Source organism: Quercus robur, chromosome 4 (genome assembly GCF_932294415.1).
Source record: "Quercus robur chromosome 4, dhQueRobu3.1, whole genome shotgun sequence".
In the NCBI taxonomy this organism is placed as follows: domain Eukaryota; kingdom Viridiplantae; phylum Streptophyta; class Magnoliopsida; order Fagales; family Fagaceae; genus Quercus; species Quercus robur.
The window spans coordinates 6,690,926-6,704,324 of record NC_065537.1 but is presented as its reverse complement, the minus strand read 5'-3'; the positions used below and the strand labels follow the sequence as shown (position 1 = coordinate 6,704,324).

At 34.0% G+C, this 13,399-nt stretch overlaps 1 protein-coding gene and 1 long non-coding RNA gene across 8 annotated transcripts in view; one reads left to right on the top strand and one right to left on the bottom strand.

The window, feature by feature from the left end:
- The first annotated feature begins 1,676 nt into the window (after positions 1-1,676).
- On the top strand, positions 1,677-4,424 carry LOC126720451 (uncharacterized). Of its 2 annotated transcripts, XR_007653404.1 has the most exons (4): positions 1,677-1,763; positions 1,857-2,184; positions 2,791-2,882; positions 3,148-4,424. It is a non-coding gene; the product is annotated as an uncharacterized LOC126720451 (long non-coding RNA). The 2 variants fall into 2 exon arrangements; XR_007653402.1 differs by lacking the exon at positions 1,677-1,763 and having other exon boundaries at positions 1,770-2,184; positions 2,747-2,882; positions 3,148-4,423.
- Positions 4,425-5,850: 1,426 nt separating this feature from the next.
- Positions 5,851-13,399, bottom strand: part of LOC126720434 (uncharacterized) — a 101,339-nt gene continuing 93,790 nt past the window's right edge. For 2 of the 6 annotated variants that reach the window (XM_050422942.1, XM_050422940.1), the window contains exons 3-7: positions 8,753-8,933; positions 8,568-8,651; positions 8,087-8,194; positions 7,683-7,952; positions 5,851-6,266 (exon numbers count right to left, since the gene is read on the bottom strand). In XM_050422942.1, the coding sequence (XP_050278899.1) occupies positions 6,156-6,266; positions 7,683-7,952; positions 8,087-8,194; positions 8,568-8,651; positions 8,753-8,933 (754 nt within the window). In that variant the 3' untranslated portion in view covers positions 5,851-6,155. Of the gene's footprint in view, positions 6,267-7,682; positions 7,953-8,086; positions 8,195-8,567; positions 8,652-8,752; positions 8,934-13,193; positions 13,345-13,399 lie in introns of all 6 variants that reach the window. The other 4 variants (XM_050422944.1, XM_050422945.1, XM_050422941.1 and 1 more) reach the window with 4 other exon arrangements.

Here is a 13,399-nt window from a genome sequence, read left to right as displayed (position 1 = left end):
CTATTAATTGTAACTGACTACATATGTAAGTCCTTTCTTTGGTATTTGATGTCCTTATTTTGTAGACTTTACAATGAATCTCTATACCAAAAAACAAAGGTTCTAACAGTGTTTGCAACCATGAACAAGTCTTCTATCCCTTTGAAGACTATAGCTCTGTAGCCATTTCATGTTTCACCAACATGCCTACTCTTCTGTGAATAAATTAATAGGATTATCTCCAATTTTATTTTGATGATTGTAATCTTCCTTGGTTCTTTGCCACCCTCTTACATACTTAGCAAAAAGAAAACATCCGGTACTTATACGTATTAATGCTCCCTCCCTATTGAAAATACTAATGCATCCACTTGAACAGTAAAAGCAATCCATGTTATTTCGATTATGATTTTTCGTTTCACTGCCTTTTAATATATATATATATATATATATATATATATTTTATGCCATTCCCAAATGACTTTCTGTTGAATTACACTTCAAAATTTCTTATTAGAGTTACTAGGCCATGGTGGCACAGCTTAGGCACCAGTTTCAAGTGGGAAGACTTACCATACAAGGACTGTGGTTTCACTGTCAGATTTAATTTTTCCTTAAATCTGCATAAACATTCTTAGGATTTTCACCATGAGTTGCAGCCCATGATGGATCTATGCAAGTATTGTCCTCTGAATGCATAAACCTTCAGCTGATATTTTTGCATGTTCTGTAGTTCTTAACCTCCTGGAGATCCTGGTAAAACCTTATATCTGAGTTACTCGCCTGTTTAAACAATAAAATTGCAGTTTAGATGGCCTTTTCTCTCTGTAGTTAAACTTTTGAATTTGTCTAATACAGTTTATGAAAGATGCAATAAGTGTTCCCAGTTATGCATCATACATAGACTCCAATCCCTACTTCTACATTTAAATGTGCATAAAATGCAATGTATATCATGTAACTAATGTGATGAAAAATGCGGTTATTGGTAATATGAAAGTAAATATTGTTTGACTTTGACAAGGGACAAATATATTGGGCTAAAAATGGGAATGTTGACTGTTATCACAGCAAGAAGGGATTATATTTTTTTTCTTAGTTCTTAAAATTGCTTTTCCTACATCCAGCCTGGGGCCACTGCTGGTGACAATGAAGTGAGGTAATTGCTTTAAAAGATGATGCAGTTTCATATCCATAGCAATGCATATCTTGACAATTAGGAAAGGTATGATTTAAAATGCTGTTAAAATTTTTCTTTAGATTTTAGCATCAATGAGGTCATCCCTGATTGCCTTTGACAGCCTCTATTTAATTATATAATAGAATCTAATTATTAGCTTAATTGATAGCAAACAAACACTTAGGTACCCTGTTAATATGAAAATGTGTTAAGAACACACATCCATAAACAAATTAATGTTAGTGTTGTGTTTTATTTTCCCATTATCTGGCCATGTTAGTATGTGTCTTCAGTGTCATACCAGTGGCCCTTGTTCTTTTTCTTGTTACCAAAACTCAAAGTTTAAACATAAAGTCTCAAGATGATTAAGTTGATTTTAGTTTTTAGGCAGTCAAAGGCTTGGGAATTTTAGATTTTTTTTGGCCTTTCTTTTGGAATTTGCAGCTTTCAGCATTCTTGACTATTGCTTTCTGCTTATGGTTTTATGATTCCATCTAATTCTTTTTCTTGATCAAACAGAAATCAAACAAATTGTGAGTGGGTCTATGAAGGAGTGATTAATGATTGATATGGTGAATTTTTGATTGCAGGATCTTTCAAAAAGGTATATTTTCTTCATTTTCAATAATTATGAGTTCGTCAAATCTATTTTTAGATGCTTACCATTTATCAATCTTTTATGGGGAGCGTCACTTAGGATTAGGATTCTAAGATTTGAAGGCAGTGGTACAGCTCAAGGATGGGATTCCTAGCTTTCTTACAAATATTGCTGGAACAATTTTGAGCACTAGAGAAAATTCTGGATGACATGAGAGAATGGGGCAACAATGTTCAGGTTTCCTTATCATTATGCACTCAATACATAACGCTATAATTCTGTCTTTGATTGGATTCTTACTTGTAGGTCCCTGTATCAGGATATTCAAAATTAATAAGCTTTGGCTTGAGTCATCATTACCTTGAGTATATAAAAGGTGCTAATGATTTTGCATAGTGAGCTCTTAATCATTTCTGACCTGCTAAAGGTATCTTATCATACTAGTGAAGATCATAATTCTAGTGTTAATTTTGAATTTATTAAGGCTTCTATGTTACTTTTATATCCAAAATTTGTCATAAAATTTCAAAAATGTCAAGTGCACCAACATTTTCCATGATATATTAATGAATATTCTCAAGTTCTTGAACATAATTAGCACAAAATGCATAACAATTCAGACTGCAAAAAGCATAGATGCAGCTTGGCCTTCATTTAAATACAGGTTTCTTTTTCTCTAGCAAAAAGGAATTTTTTAGGATTTGAATGTCCAATTTATAAGCATAAAGTTGTACAGGCATATTTCTTTGAGATAGATATAGACTTGTATTGCCAAATATTATGCTGTTTGTTTGTATGTTGAGAGTAAGTAATCCTTGGTGTATATCTAATAATATTTTTTTTCTTCAACAGATTATCCAGCACCATAATTTTTTTGCTTGAAAGTGTCTCCATGAATATTTGCTTCTTTTGCCTAAATTGCTGAAGGTTAGTACTATTTTTTATCAGCAATGCTCAAGTTCAAATCTAGTTTCCTTTTGGATTAACAGGTAGGATGATTAATATATATTTTGCATTTATAACTCTTAATCAGCATGTTAAGCCCCTGAAAACTTGTGAAGATTGGGCTCCCTCTTTGATACAAATTCATTGAAGATCATATATCAAAGTTAAAAAGCTGTAGAGGTGATCATATTGTACATTTTCTCAATATTCAAGCGACTTAATGATCTTTGCTTGTTCATGATTTTTGACTTGAGATGTCAATTTATTTTGATTAAGAGTGGAAGTTGGAACCAAATCTGAAATTTTCATTTAAAAATGGAAGTAATCTATTGATTACTCAAAGAGGAAGACAACTAATTTTTATGCTGGTGTTAAGAACTTGATTTCCAATTTTCATTGGTTGTCTTTGGGGTATACTCTTACTAGCTACATTTTTCAAATGCAGTAAGTGGAATAGCTTAAATCAATGTGCCTACTGTATGTAGCAGCAACTCTTATCATCTACATTTCCAAGCTAGATGAATTGCTGAATGGTTAGTTGGGAATTCAAAAAGTCCATCAAGGGGACTTAATTAGCAACCACAAATTCTACAATCCCAACTCTATTAAGTAATGTGACACATACACATATCTGTCTCCATCAGTATGTGGTGTCTCTTTCTCATTCACAATTTTTGAAGCAAATTCAAGAGGAAATTCAATGTTGAACTTGAGAGCTTGGGGACGAGGATGGAAATAGTGATGTATTGGGGAACTGAGGTCTTTCCTAATAGGGACTTCAATGTGCAAGGATGAAACAACATCATTTTTGGGGATTGGTATTATTCCTTGGGTTACTGTTTGAGAAGGTGTTGAAATTCTCCAGAGAGAAGCCCATCCCCATGTAAGTCACCAGAGCAACCGGTGGAGGCTTTTAGGGTGGAACGCTGCCAAACCTGTAAAGCTGTGACAATCATATCAGTAGAGCACAGTGTACTCTGCTTCAGACTTTCCACCAACACCATGCTGAACACCCCAATGGATCTCATAACCTTCCGCCTCACTCTGAACACACAACCTCGCAAACTCTTGGCCCCTCTATCAACAGAATGGATGACCGGTCATGCCCATTTGACCAATCCTTTTAACTTCCTCTCAATGAAGATACTAGTTTGGAATTGTACCGGTGCTGGCAACCCAAACTTTTGTAGAAATTTCACTGATATGGTCTGCCCCCACCGTCCCTCCATTGCCATTATTTTGGAGACCCGCATTTCTGGCCAAAGGGCAGACTCTGTTAGCTCTTCTCTTGGCTTTGACAATGTCTGTTGGACCCGGGCTTCAATGGACCTCATTTTACTTGGTCAAATAAAAGAGACTCCAACCTTGTCATGCCCTTGATAGAGTCCTCTGAAACCCTCTTTGGAAAACCCTTTTTGAAGAGGCCAATGTCCTTCATCTCCCAAAAATTTCCTTTGACCATCCCCCATCCTCATTAACAACTCCCTTTCCTCTCACTCCTTCAATCAAATATCCAACTGCAAAGGTAATCATTGCGTGGATCTTTTGGCAAAGGAAGGGAATTTATCAAATTATTTTGTTTTATTTCACTCCAATCCCCCTTCTTCTATTTTGTACCAGTTTTTAGTTGATGCTTGGAGCATTGTTTACCCCAAATTTTGTAATTCTTAGTTTTTTTTAATAAAAGTTCTAGTTAACCAAAACAATAAAAATTTGATACTAATGTTTCGTTGTTCTTGATTTTAGAAAACCCTAACTTTTTTTTATCATAATTTATATTTGTTATGAATTGATGACGTATGTAACGAAGCTGAAACTAAGCTGACCTTAGGAGGAGGGTAATGTGACATTTTTTTAAACGCAAATGGCAAAATGATAACAGACCTAACATAGGTGGGTAAATTGTTATTACTCTATTAATCTATCAAAGTCCTCTGTGTTATCTCCTTTAATCTTAAATTTTCATTTATGTAAACAGGGAAATATATGTCTAAATCAAGCAATAAGTTTGTGAAAAAAGGGAAGTTTAAGCTCTAGAGTTGATAATCTCTCATTATCTTCGTTTGCCTCAATTAACGTCTTAAACACCACATCAAGCAATTAATCACAAGAAGAATAACTTGATTAAGACATTCACCAAAGAAAAAATAGCACCAAAGAAGAAAATCAACATGTGTGGCTCTCCTCCATTGATTATACCTACTACGGATCTTCTTCTTAGAGTGGGTAGAGAAGATTTAAAGTTTGACATCAGATATGGGTGCACTTGCATTAGGTTATCTCATGAAGCTCTTGGTTATTTATCTCTAACACCGTGAACTTCATCCACAAAATCATGTCTCCATACCTCCACAGTTGAGCTTCAACTTGAAGCTCATCCCAAAAAAATCATATCACTGGCTGTCAACTGATTTCTTAAAGATATGGAGTGAGAGAGAATACTTTATTGTAGTAAATTTGTAAATTTACACAATTATACACGGATTGATGTTGGTCATTTTTAGGCAAAGCCATATAACATCTGAGGTGGTAGAAAAAGATTTTTTTTTTTTTTTTGGCTGTTAACTAGCACTTTCCATCCAACCCTACAAAGACTATTTTGACATAGAACTAAATTGATAAACGTTACAAATCAAATTGACATTATATAAACGTTAGGGATCAAAATGGTAATTTACCCATTACGATTTTATTTTTTGAATATAATTCGGCATCATTGAAAATCTTATAATGATGGGACACTATGCACTTTAGATTTGTAAAAGTTTTAATCTAAATCATAAAATTGATCAATTTCAAATGCTTTTTTTACTTATGTAATAGCACACTGTATAATTTAAAATACTATTCTTTCCCATCACATTCATAATCATTCATCATGTCCAACTAATACAAATCTTTTGTCTCACCTTTTGTATTTCGCTTTGTGTTCCCCAAATCACAACTTACCATATGTTTTATTATTTTTCATTTTTAAATTTATTTATTTTATAAGGAAAGTAAAACAAATACATTAGCAAGTTATGAATGGTGGAGCATAAAATGAAACACAATATCTCCAAAATACAAATCCATGTTACTATCAACATTGTGATCTTGCAAAATTCCAACTAATAGGCTATATTGGTAGTTGTTGCACTCACCAAGATCACGCACAATCTCATATATTTGTACAAACACAGTAAATTTACATGTTTATACATTGGACAATACACACTTAGACAACAATTCAATACGATTCATATGATACACACACGTACAATAACTCATCTGAAATTTCCATACAAGATGACGTATCATCTTATACTAAAAACTACAATCCTGAATCAATGCCCATTTCCTTGAAATTGCAATAAGACATAGGCAACTACACCATAAACATATAAAAAATATTCAAACTGCCCTTTTCCAGATGGTATCCCTTCTTTTTTTATCTTTTCACCGCCTTTTTTGCTATTTCATGTCAAAAAAATGTTCACAGCATAAGAAATGATCCCATATCAATCTCAAGTGGTCTTTAAGCATCTCAGAAACCAAACTAACCTCAACCTCCTGTTCCTGAAACTTGAAACAGGAGTTCATAACACATAATGAAGAAATAAAGGAAAGAGAAAAAGATACTCATCACAATTTGGATCTATGTGCTGTAGTAAGCAACAAAAAACTAGAAGCATAAGCAATATTGAAGTGTAGATGATTGCCCAAATTTAACAAATATGATGCACAGCATAGGTAGTCTTTACCAGCAAATTAAATCATCACATTAGGTGGTAGTAAAATCATATGTATATTAATCTGTCCAGATTAAACCCCATATTATGACACAATAAGCAAAAGTCAATATGTAAATGCCAATAATCCTTTGGGGAAATTATTGTGTACTTCCGGAGTACCATAAATGCATACTCTCTTCTCTCACATGAATAGTGGGTCTCACTAATTAAATTCATGGTGGGACCCACCATTCATGTTAGAGGAGGGAGAGCGCATTTATGGTACTCTAGGAGTACCTAATAATTTTCCAATCCTTTGATGTACAAAAAATGATAACATTTTCCAGCTATTTTTATTGTTTATATATTTGTATATATATTTTGGAGAAATGAAAACTATTTACGAAGCCATTTAATTCCAATTAATGTCATTGCAAATGCAAGGGTAGATGCTCAAGTGAAATAAAGTCTTCATCATTTGAGTCTAAACTGGAGACCCCATTTTTTTTTTTTTTTAGCAACCAAAAAAAAAAAAAAAAGTCTTCATCAACATTAAATTGGTTAGGGTTTGATGAGGGTTTTTATTATTATTATTTTTTATAATTATTTTGTAGGTAAACTATGTTGGGGTTTATGGTTTCGATATGGGGTTGTAAGGAAGAAGGAAAAAAAGAGAAATATATGTTGTCTAGTTGCTGTGTCAATAGTATCCACGAAAGTAACATGAGACATAGAAGAACCAAAAAAGGAGATGGGGAAGGGGGTTGGGGGAGGTGGTGAATAACAATAAGCCAATGTGCCTTAGTACTTAATAATAATAATGATGATGATGATAATAATAATTTTATTAATCAACTCCATGTATTCTTCAAGTATATTGAGCATAAATATATATAAGGGGCTCTTTCTTGTACCAATAGAGTTAGGACTCCTAGTTTGACTAGTAAACTAAAAATCTAATAAGATGATAACTAATAAAAAACTAACTTGGAATCAAAGAAAATAAAACCTAAAATACTTAGGATCTCCTATAAAATGCTAGTAAACTTAACTAAATCACAAAAACATTAAATGTATGAATTTATGGATTTGATAGCAAATGACATCCGAGTCATATGAAATAGAACACATAATCTAATGATGTTATGGATCGGTCCTTACAGGAAAGAATGTAACAAATATAATAGACATTTGTTCCTCAATTTGATTACATGGACTAAGTTCCTTATTCACTTATAATAAGCATCCAATTATATACGTTACTTACCTGTAATAATGAGACAATGTTTTTCAGCTTCAGAGTTATCTCCCTTGTAGCTTCCCCAATTGAAGTTCCAAAATTATATCGATCAGCATGTCTCACTTTCAGCCTCAATGATGAACTTTTATAATCTTTAGCTATTGTGTGCGAAACCCCCACCACACAATATCTACCTTCAGAAGATGTCCTCCCCAAGGGCCATCTTAACCCACCCTTCACATTTGGATCTAGAATTGCTGAATTAATAAGACTTCTAATGCTTTGCATCTCATCATCCTGGAGAGCACATAAATTAGTTTGGTCACAAATTTAAGTCTTAGACTCTCAGGAGAAAGAAATACCATGCTAAAACTATCTCATACAATAGTTTTAAGCCTTTTATAGACAGCAAATATAGACAAGAAACTTACCGCGAGAGTTGTTAAGATCCTCTTGGTGGATAGCATCAGCCTTAGGTCTAAGTTTTTATCAAGGCATGATATGTCTACGACCATATGACGCACTTGTTGTAGTTCAATCTACAAAAACAGAGTGACATTTGAACATAAGTCTCAAATCACACATAATAAACAATTGGAAGGAAAGTTACATACCTAGATAAAAGAGAAAAAAAAAAATTCCCCTTTCTCTCTCTCTCTCTCCATAATGAATCAAATCCCAAACCTTAAATAGTAAGAAAAATTCCATTTGTCCAAAACAAAAAAGGCAGCAACTAGGAGATACTAAACCTCATCATCTTTTTTACACTATACTTTTCACGTTAAATTGATGTATTTGTCACATAAAATTAATAAAACAGGAAGAAAACAAATCATCAGCACCCCAGGTAACAAGTTTAGACCTAAGCATGATTTGAATGCAATGTGCATCAATATTAAGCAGAAAACTTGCCTTATAAAGCTGAAGCCTTTTATCTTCTTTTATCACACTGCATTTGCAAGAAATATTTGAATCTGGTAGTGTGGCATCACACAACTATACAAAATGAGAAAGTAAATCGAGGAAGTCAGTGGCCAACTAAATCAAAAGGCATAATTGTGAATATAATAAGCAGAAGTATTCAGCAAAAGAAATACCTTTACAAGGTATAAATCTTTCTCCTCTTCAAAATCAAATTTAATCTTTTGGGCAACTTCTCCCTTAATGTTTTCCATATATGAATTCGGAATATTTGTGTAAAATGATCTCCTCAATTGACTCAATGTAGTTTCTGTAGCCAAACCTACTCTCATAGTTTCTTCGCTGATTGAAGGGCTCCTACATGAGAAAATTGTATCTACTTAACTCTTCCAAGTATATTAAGGGGTTCTCTTATTACAAATCTGATATGTGAAATCTTCGAAGTTACAAAAAATCAATATCAATACATTCATTACTTTAAAGAATTTAGTACATTTTATTAAATGGGATATGAAATGATCAGGATGTTGTTGCCAAAACAAATGAATCATTTCATCAGTCAATCTAGTGACACTCAAATAGAGGTAATTTGCAGGCTAGCATGCATTTGGGAAACAATAGCGTTAGTTAGCATGCGTTAGAAATGATTCAGCAAAGTAGCATCTCGAGTTTTATTGGCTCGAGTTCAATATAAACTCAAGTCTCAAAGACTCGAGTTCCACTTGCTGATCTGGGGATTTTTTGCCACATAGATCTCGAGTCTTATAGACTTGAGTTTGTAAAAATTAAACTTGAGTCTATTGGACTCGATTTCTATAGAAGAACAGATTAGATCAGATCCAGAAAAGAGGAACAGAGGACCAGATCAGATCCAGAATAGATCAGAAGGAAGAAGAAGAAGAAGAAGAGGAGAGAAAGAAGAACAGAGGACCAAATCGGGTAGGAAGAAGAAGAAGAAGAAAGAGGTCTGTTTGTGGGATGTGGAGGATTGGGAACTTGAGTTTTAAATACTCTATTTCCACATGAATTTTTTTCCACATCAGACTACCATTGCATGCAATTCAAGTCTTAGAAACAGGTTGAACTCGAGTTTTAGATTCTCAAGATGCTAGTTTGCTACATAGTTTTGCAAACATGACAACTAATTAAAATATTTCAAAAAATGTTAAATGCAAAAAAAATTCCACTCAGATGTGACTTTGGATTAATTTGTACAAGCACATGGATTCTAGTAGAAGGCTGAAATCAAAGGGCTCACATTGCTACTTTGCCAAAATCTAGGGCATCAAATCTATTAGAGAAGTTGCCAATGAGCCCTAGCTTAGATGCTCTTGCCATAAGAATTGGGTGAAGGGACAAGTTCATGGGTTCAAGATCCATTAAGTGCTCATGTTCACTTACCAATAAGAAACCAAAAAACAAATAAAAGGAAGTCAATAGGCCTATATATCACTAACTACAAATAAAGGAAGTCAATATGCCTATTTATCACTCAGATGTGACATTGGATTAATTTGTGCAAGCACATGGATTCTAGTAGAAGGCTGAAACCAAAGGGCTCAAATTTCTACTTAGCCAAAATCTAGGGCATCAAATCTATTAGAGAAGTTGCCAATGAGTTCTGGCTTAGATGCTCTTGCGATAAGAATCGGGTGAAGGGACAAGTTCATGGGTTCAAGATCCATTAAGTGCTTATGTTCACTTACCAATATGAAACCAAAAAACAAATAAAGGAAGTCAATACGCCTATTTATCACTAACTGCTAGCAAATACACCTACTAAATAATGGCATTTACAAATCACTAGCATTGCATTTATCACTATCATTTAAAAATCACTAGAGATAAAACTCTAGGCCAGGATGCCTTCACTATGGCATATTTCCAAGATTTTGGGGAATTGTGGAGAAGGAAGGGTTTTTTAGATTTTTTCCAGGAAGTTCATGCCTCTTTACTGTTTTGAAAAACCTTTCAATGCTAAAACTCAAGCACCAAAGAAAACGGGATTTAGATGTATAAGAGATTCTCATTGAAATGGTTTGCTCGATCATGCGTATAAACTTTTGGCAAATGTATTTGCAATACAGTAAAAACAGCATTGGGAAACCTCTCAATGCTAAAACTCTAATGCCAAAGAATATGGGAATTAGAAGTATAAAATATTTTCAACCAATTAATTTGATTAGTAGTATTTACAAAATTTTGGCAAAGGTATTAGCCAATAGATTAAAACCATTGTTAGGAAAAATAATGCCCAAGTACCAAATTGCTTTTGTGGAAGGGAGATAAAGATTAGACTCAATTCTCATAGCCAATGAATGTCTCGATATTGAGAAAGCCTATGATCATGTGAATTAGAATTGTCTTCTATACATACTAGACCATTTTGGTTATGGTGAGAAATGGAAGAAATGAATAGCTATCTGTATCACCACTATTAGATTTTTAGTGCTGCCTACAAGCCTCTTTGACAAATCTAGGTGGTTGAGACAAGGGGTTCTACTTTCTTCATTGTTATTTACCAAATTATAAAGGTTCTTAGTTATTTGCTATTGACAACTATGGAAGAATGTTTTCTTTTCTTTACTCTCTCTGACTGCTTTTAGAGTGGTGAAAGGCTCTAATGAAACTCTTAACAATTTCATCTCTATTATTTGTTGAGGAAGGCTCTATCTTGATTTGTAAATATTTCGTCTACAATTTTGTGTTTTAAAGTAGTCTGGGGATTAAAGCGCAACTTGAGTAAGAGTAAGCTAGCCCCAATCGGGGTCTTTGAAGATGTGGAGTTGGCTACTTTGTTGTTTAGTAAGGTAGGGAACTCTACCTATGAACTATCATGCTATGCCAATGGGTTGTCCTCATAAAGCTACTATAGCATGGAATTGTTTTAGAAAGGAGGAGAAACAATTGACTTGATAAAAAAATCTGTATTTATCAATGGGTTGCAATGGCAAGTGCCCTCTGTTTAAGTGGTGTGTCAAGGGTTGGAATCAGGGAATTAGCCTCACCAAAATTTGAGGTACGGCTATCTACCAATTACTTTTTAAACCCAGTAAAGGTGATGTTCTTTTATCAAAGGGAGGTTGCTTTACTTAAAAGTACATTACTCATATGGCTAATGAAATGAACACCCAGGTAATTTTTTATAAGGGGTGAGTTCAATTTAAGTTCCATTTGGTAGATTGCAACTTGGTGTGCATCCCTACAGAATTATGGTGAATTAGGAGCAAGGAAATTGACCATATTTAATCAAGCTCTGTTGGGGTAAGTGCTATGACTGCTTGGTAAGAAGCATGACCATTTTTGGAGACTTTTATGGGTGCAAATTATGGGATGCGTAGGGTGACTAGGTGCAAACTTTAGGGCTGCGTAGGGTGACTGGATTTCTGGATTCGTGTGTTGTCTTTAGAAAGCTTTGAGGATCATAATTTGGCATGATGGGTGTGGGAGAAATTTCTGCTTATAAATCCTTTATAGTAAGGGATGGTTCGAGGATCAGATTTTGGCATGATGTGGGTGTGGTGAACAGGCCTCAAAAGAATTGTTTCAAATTGTATTTGATTGCATAGAACAAAGATATATCTGTTCTCTATTTGTTGAGGTCAAGAGAGAAAAACAGGCTGGCCTTATTAATGGAATCTAAGTTTCATTTAAGATTTTCATGGTTGGAATCCTTAAGCCTATGCAATGTTAGAATTAGTACTGAACACCGATCATAACCCCATTGTAATTCAAACATGGAGGGCATTTTAAATGATATGGTAAGACTAGAAATCTCATGTCTATTTAGGCTAAAAAGGTAAAACCAGAAATCTTAGGTCTACTTAATTTAGAAAAGCCTTAACCTAAAGTTCTGAACCAGTAGGATCAGATATGAGAAACCCAGGATAATGTATGTTTGTAAAAAGCACACCAGGGGAATGAAGCAACCACTAGACAGAGAACCAGCTAGAAGGAGTAGACTATAATTGATAAATAATGGTGAAGGGCAAATATTTGCAAAATCAAGTTTGCTGCACGATTGCATTAGAAACAAATTGCCCGTGTTTTATTGACAACTTTCCTGCGTGACCTTGTGCTTTTGCAGTAATAACTTTATATGACAAGATTCAATAATGTTGAGACAAATATCTAGTAATAAATGACACCAGACAGACCTTTCTTTTTTTTTTTATTCAAAAGTTACATAGGCATCTAGTATGTCTTAAACCCATGACCTCACCCTTTACCTAGAACTAGTAAGGGGAGGATATGCTAATTGAGCTAGAGCTTAATAGCAACACCAGCAATAGACTTCATATCATATTGTTACTCTATATGACTGAGTGTATCATTAAAGTTTTGGATTAATGAAGTTTAAGTTATTTTCTTGGTCAGAAGAAAAGGATGAATTGACAGTTGACAACCTTGCTTAGGTTTGAGTTAGTAAAGTACATAACAAATAAGTGTCATCCCTAATACTCATGCTTTTGGATTTATCTCACTCACTTCTCCGTGCCAACCTCATAATTTTACATTTTTTCATTATACTGAATTAGATTTTCATAGGGTGTCCCAAAAAAAAAAACTATTAACCGAAAACAATGACTCATAGAGTAGAATAGAAGCATGACTTACTCATAAAAAAGAATTTTCCCAAATCTAGCAACCATCTTTGGCTTGACATCTTCCAAGTCCAACTTTTCATTCCTGACATTCTCGAAAGCAGAAAGCAAGCTTGACACAACATTTTCTGCTATATACACCCATGGACTCCTCATTTGCTCAACTAGCCAAAACCAGCAAACCCATTATTAATAAATAGTTACAAACAAAAATCTGAG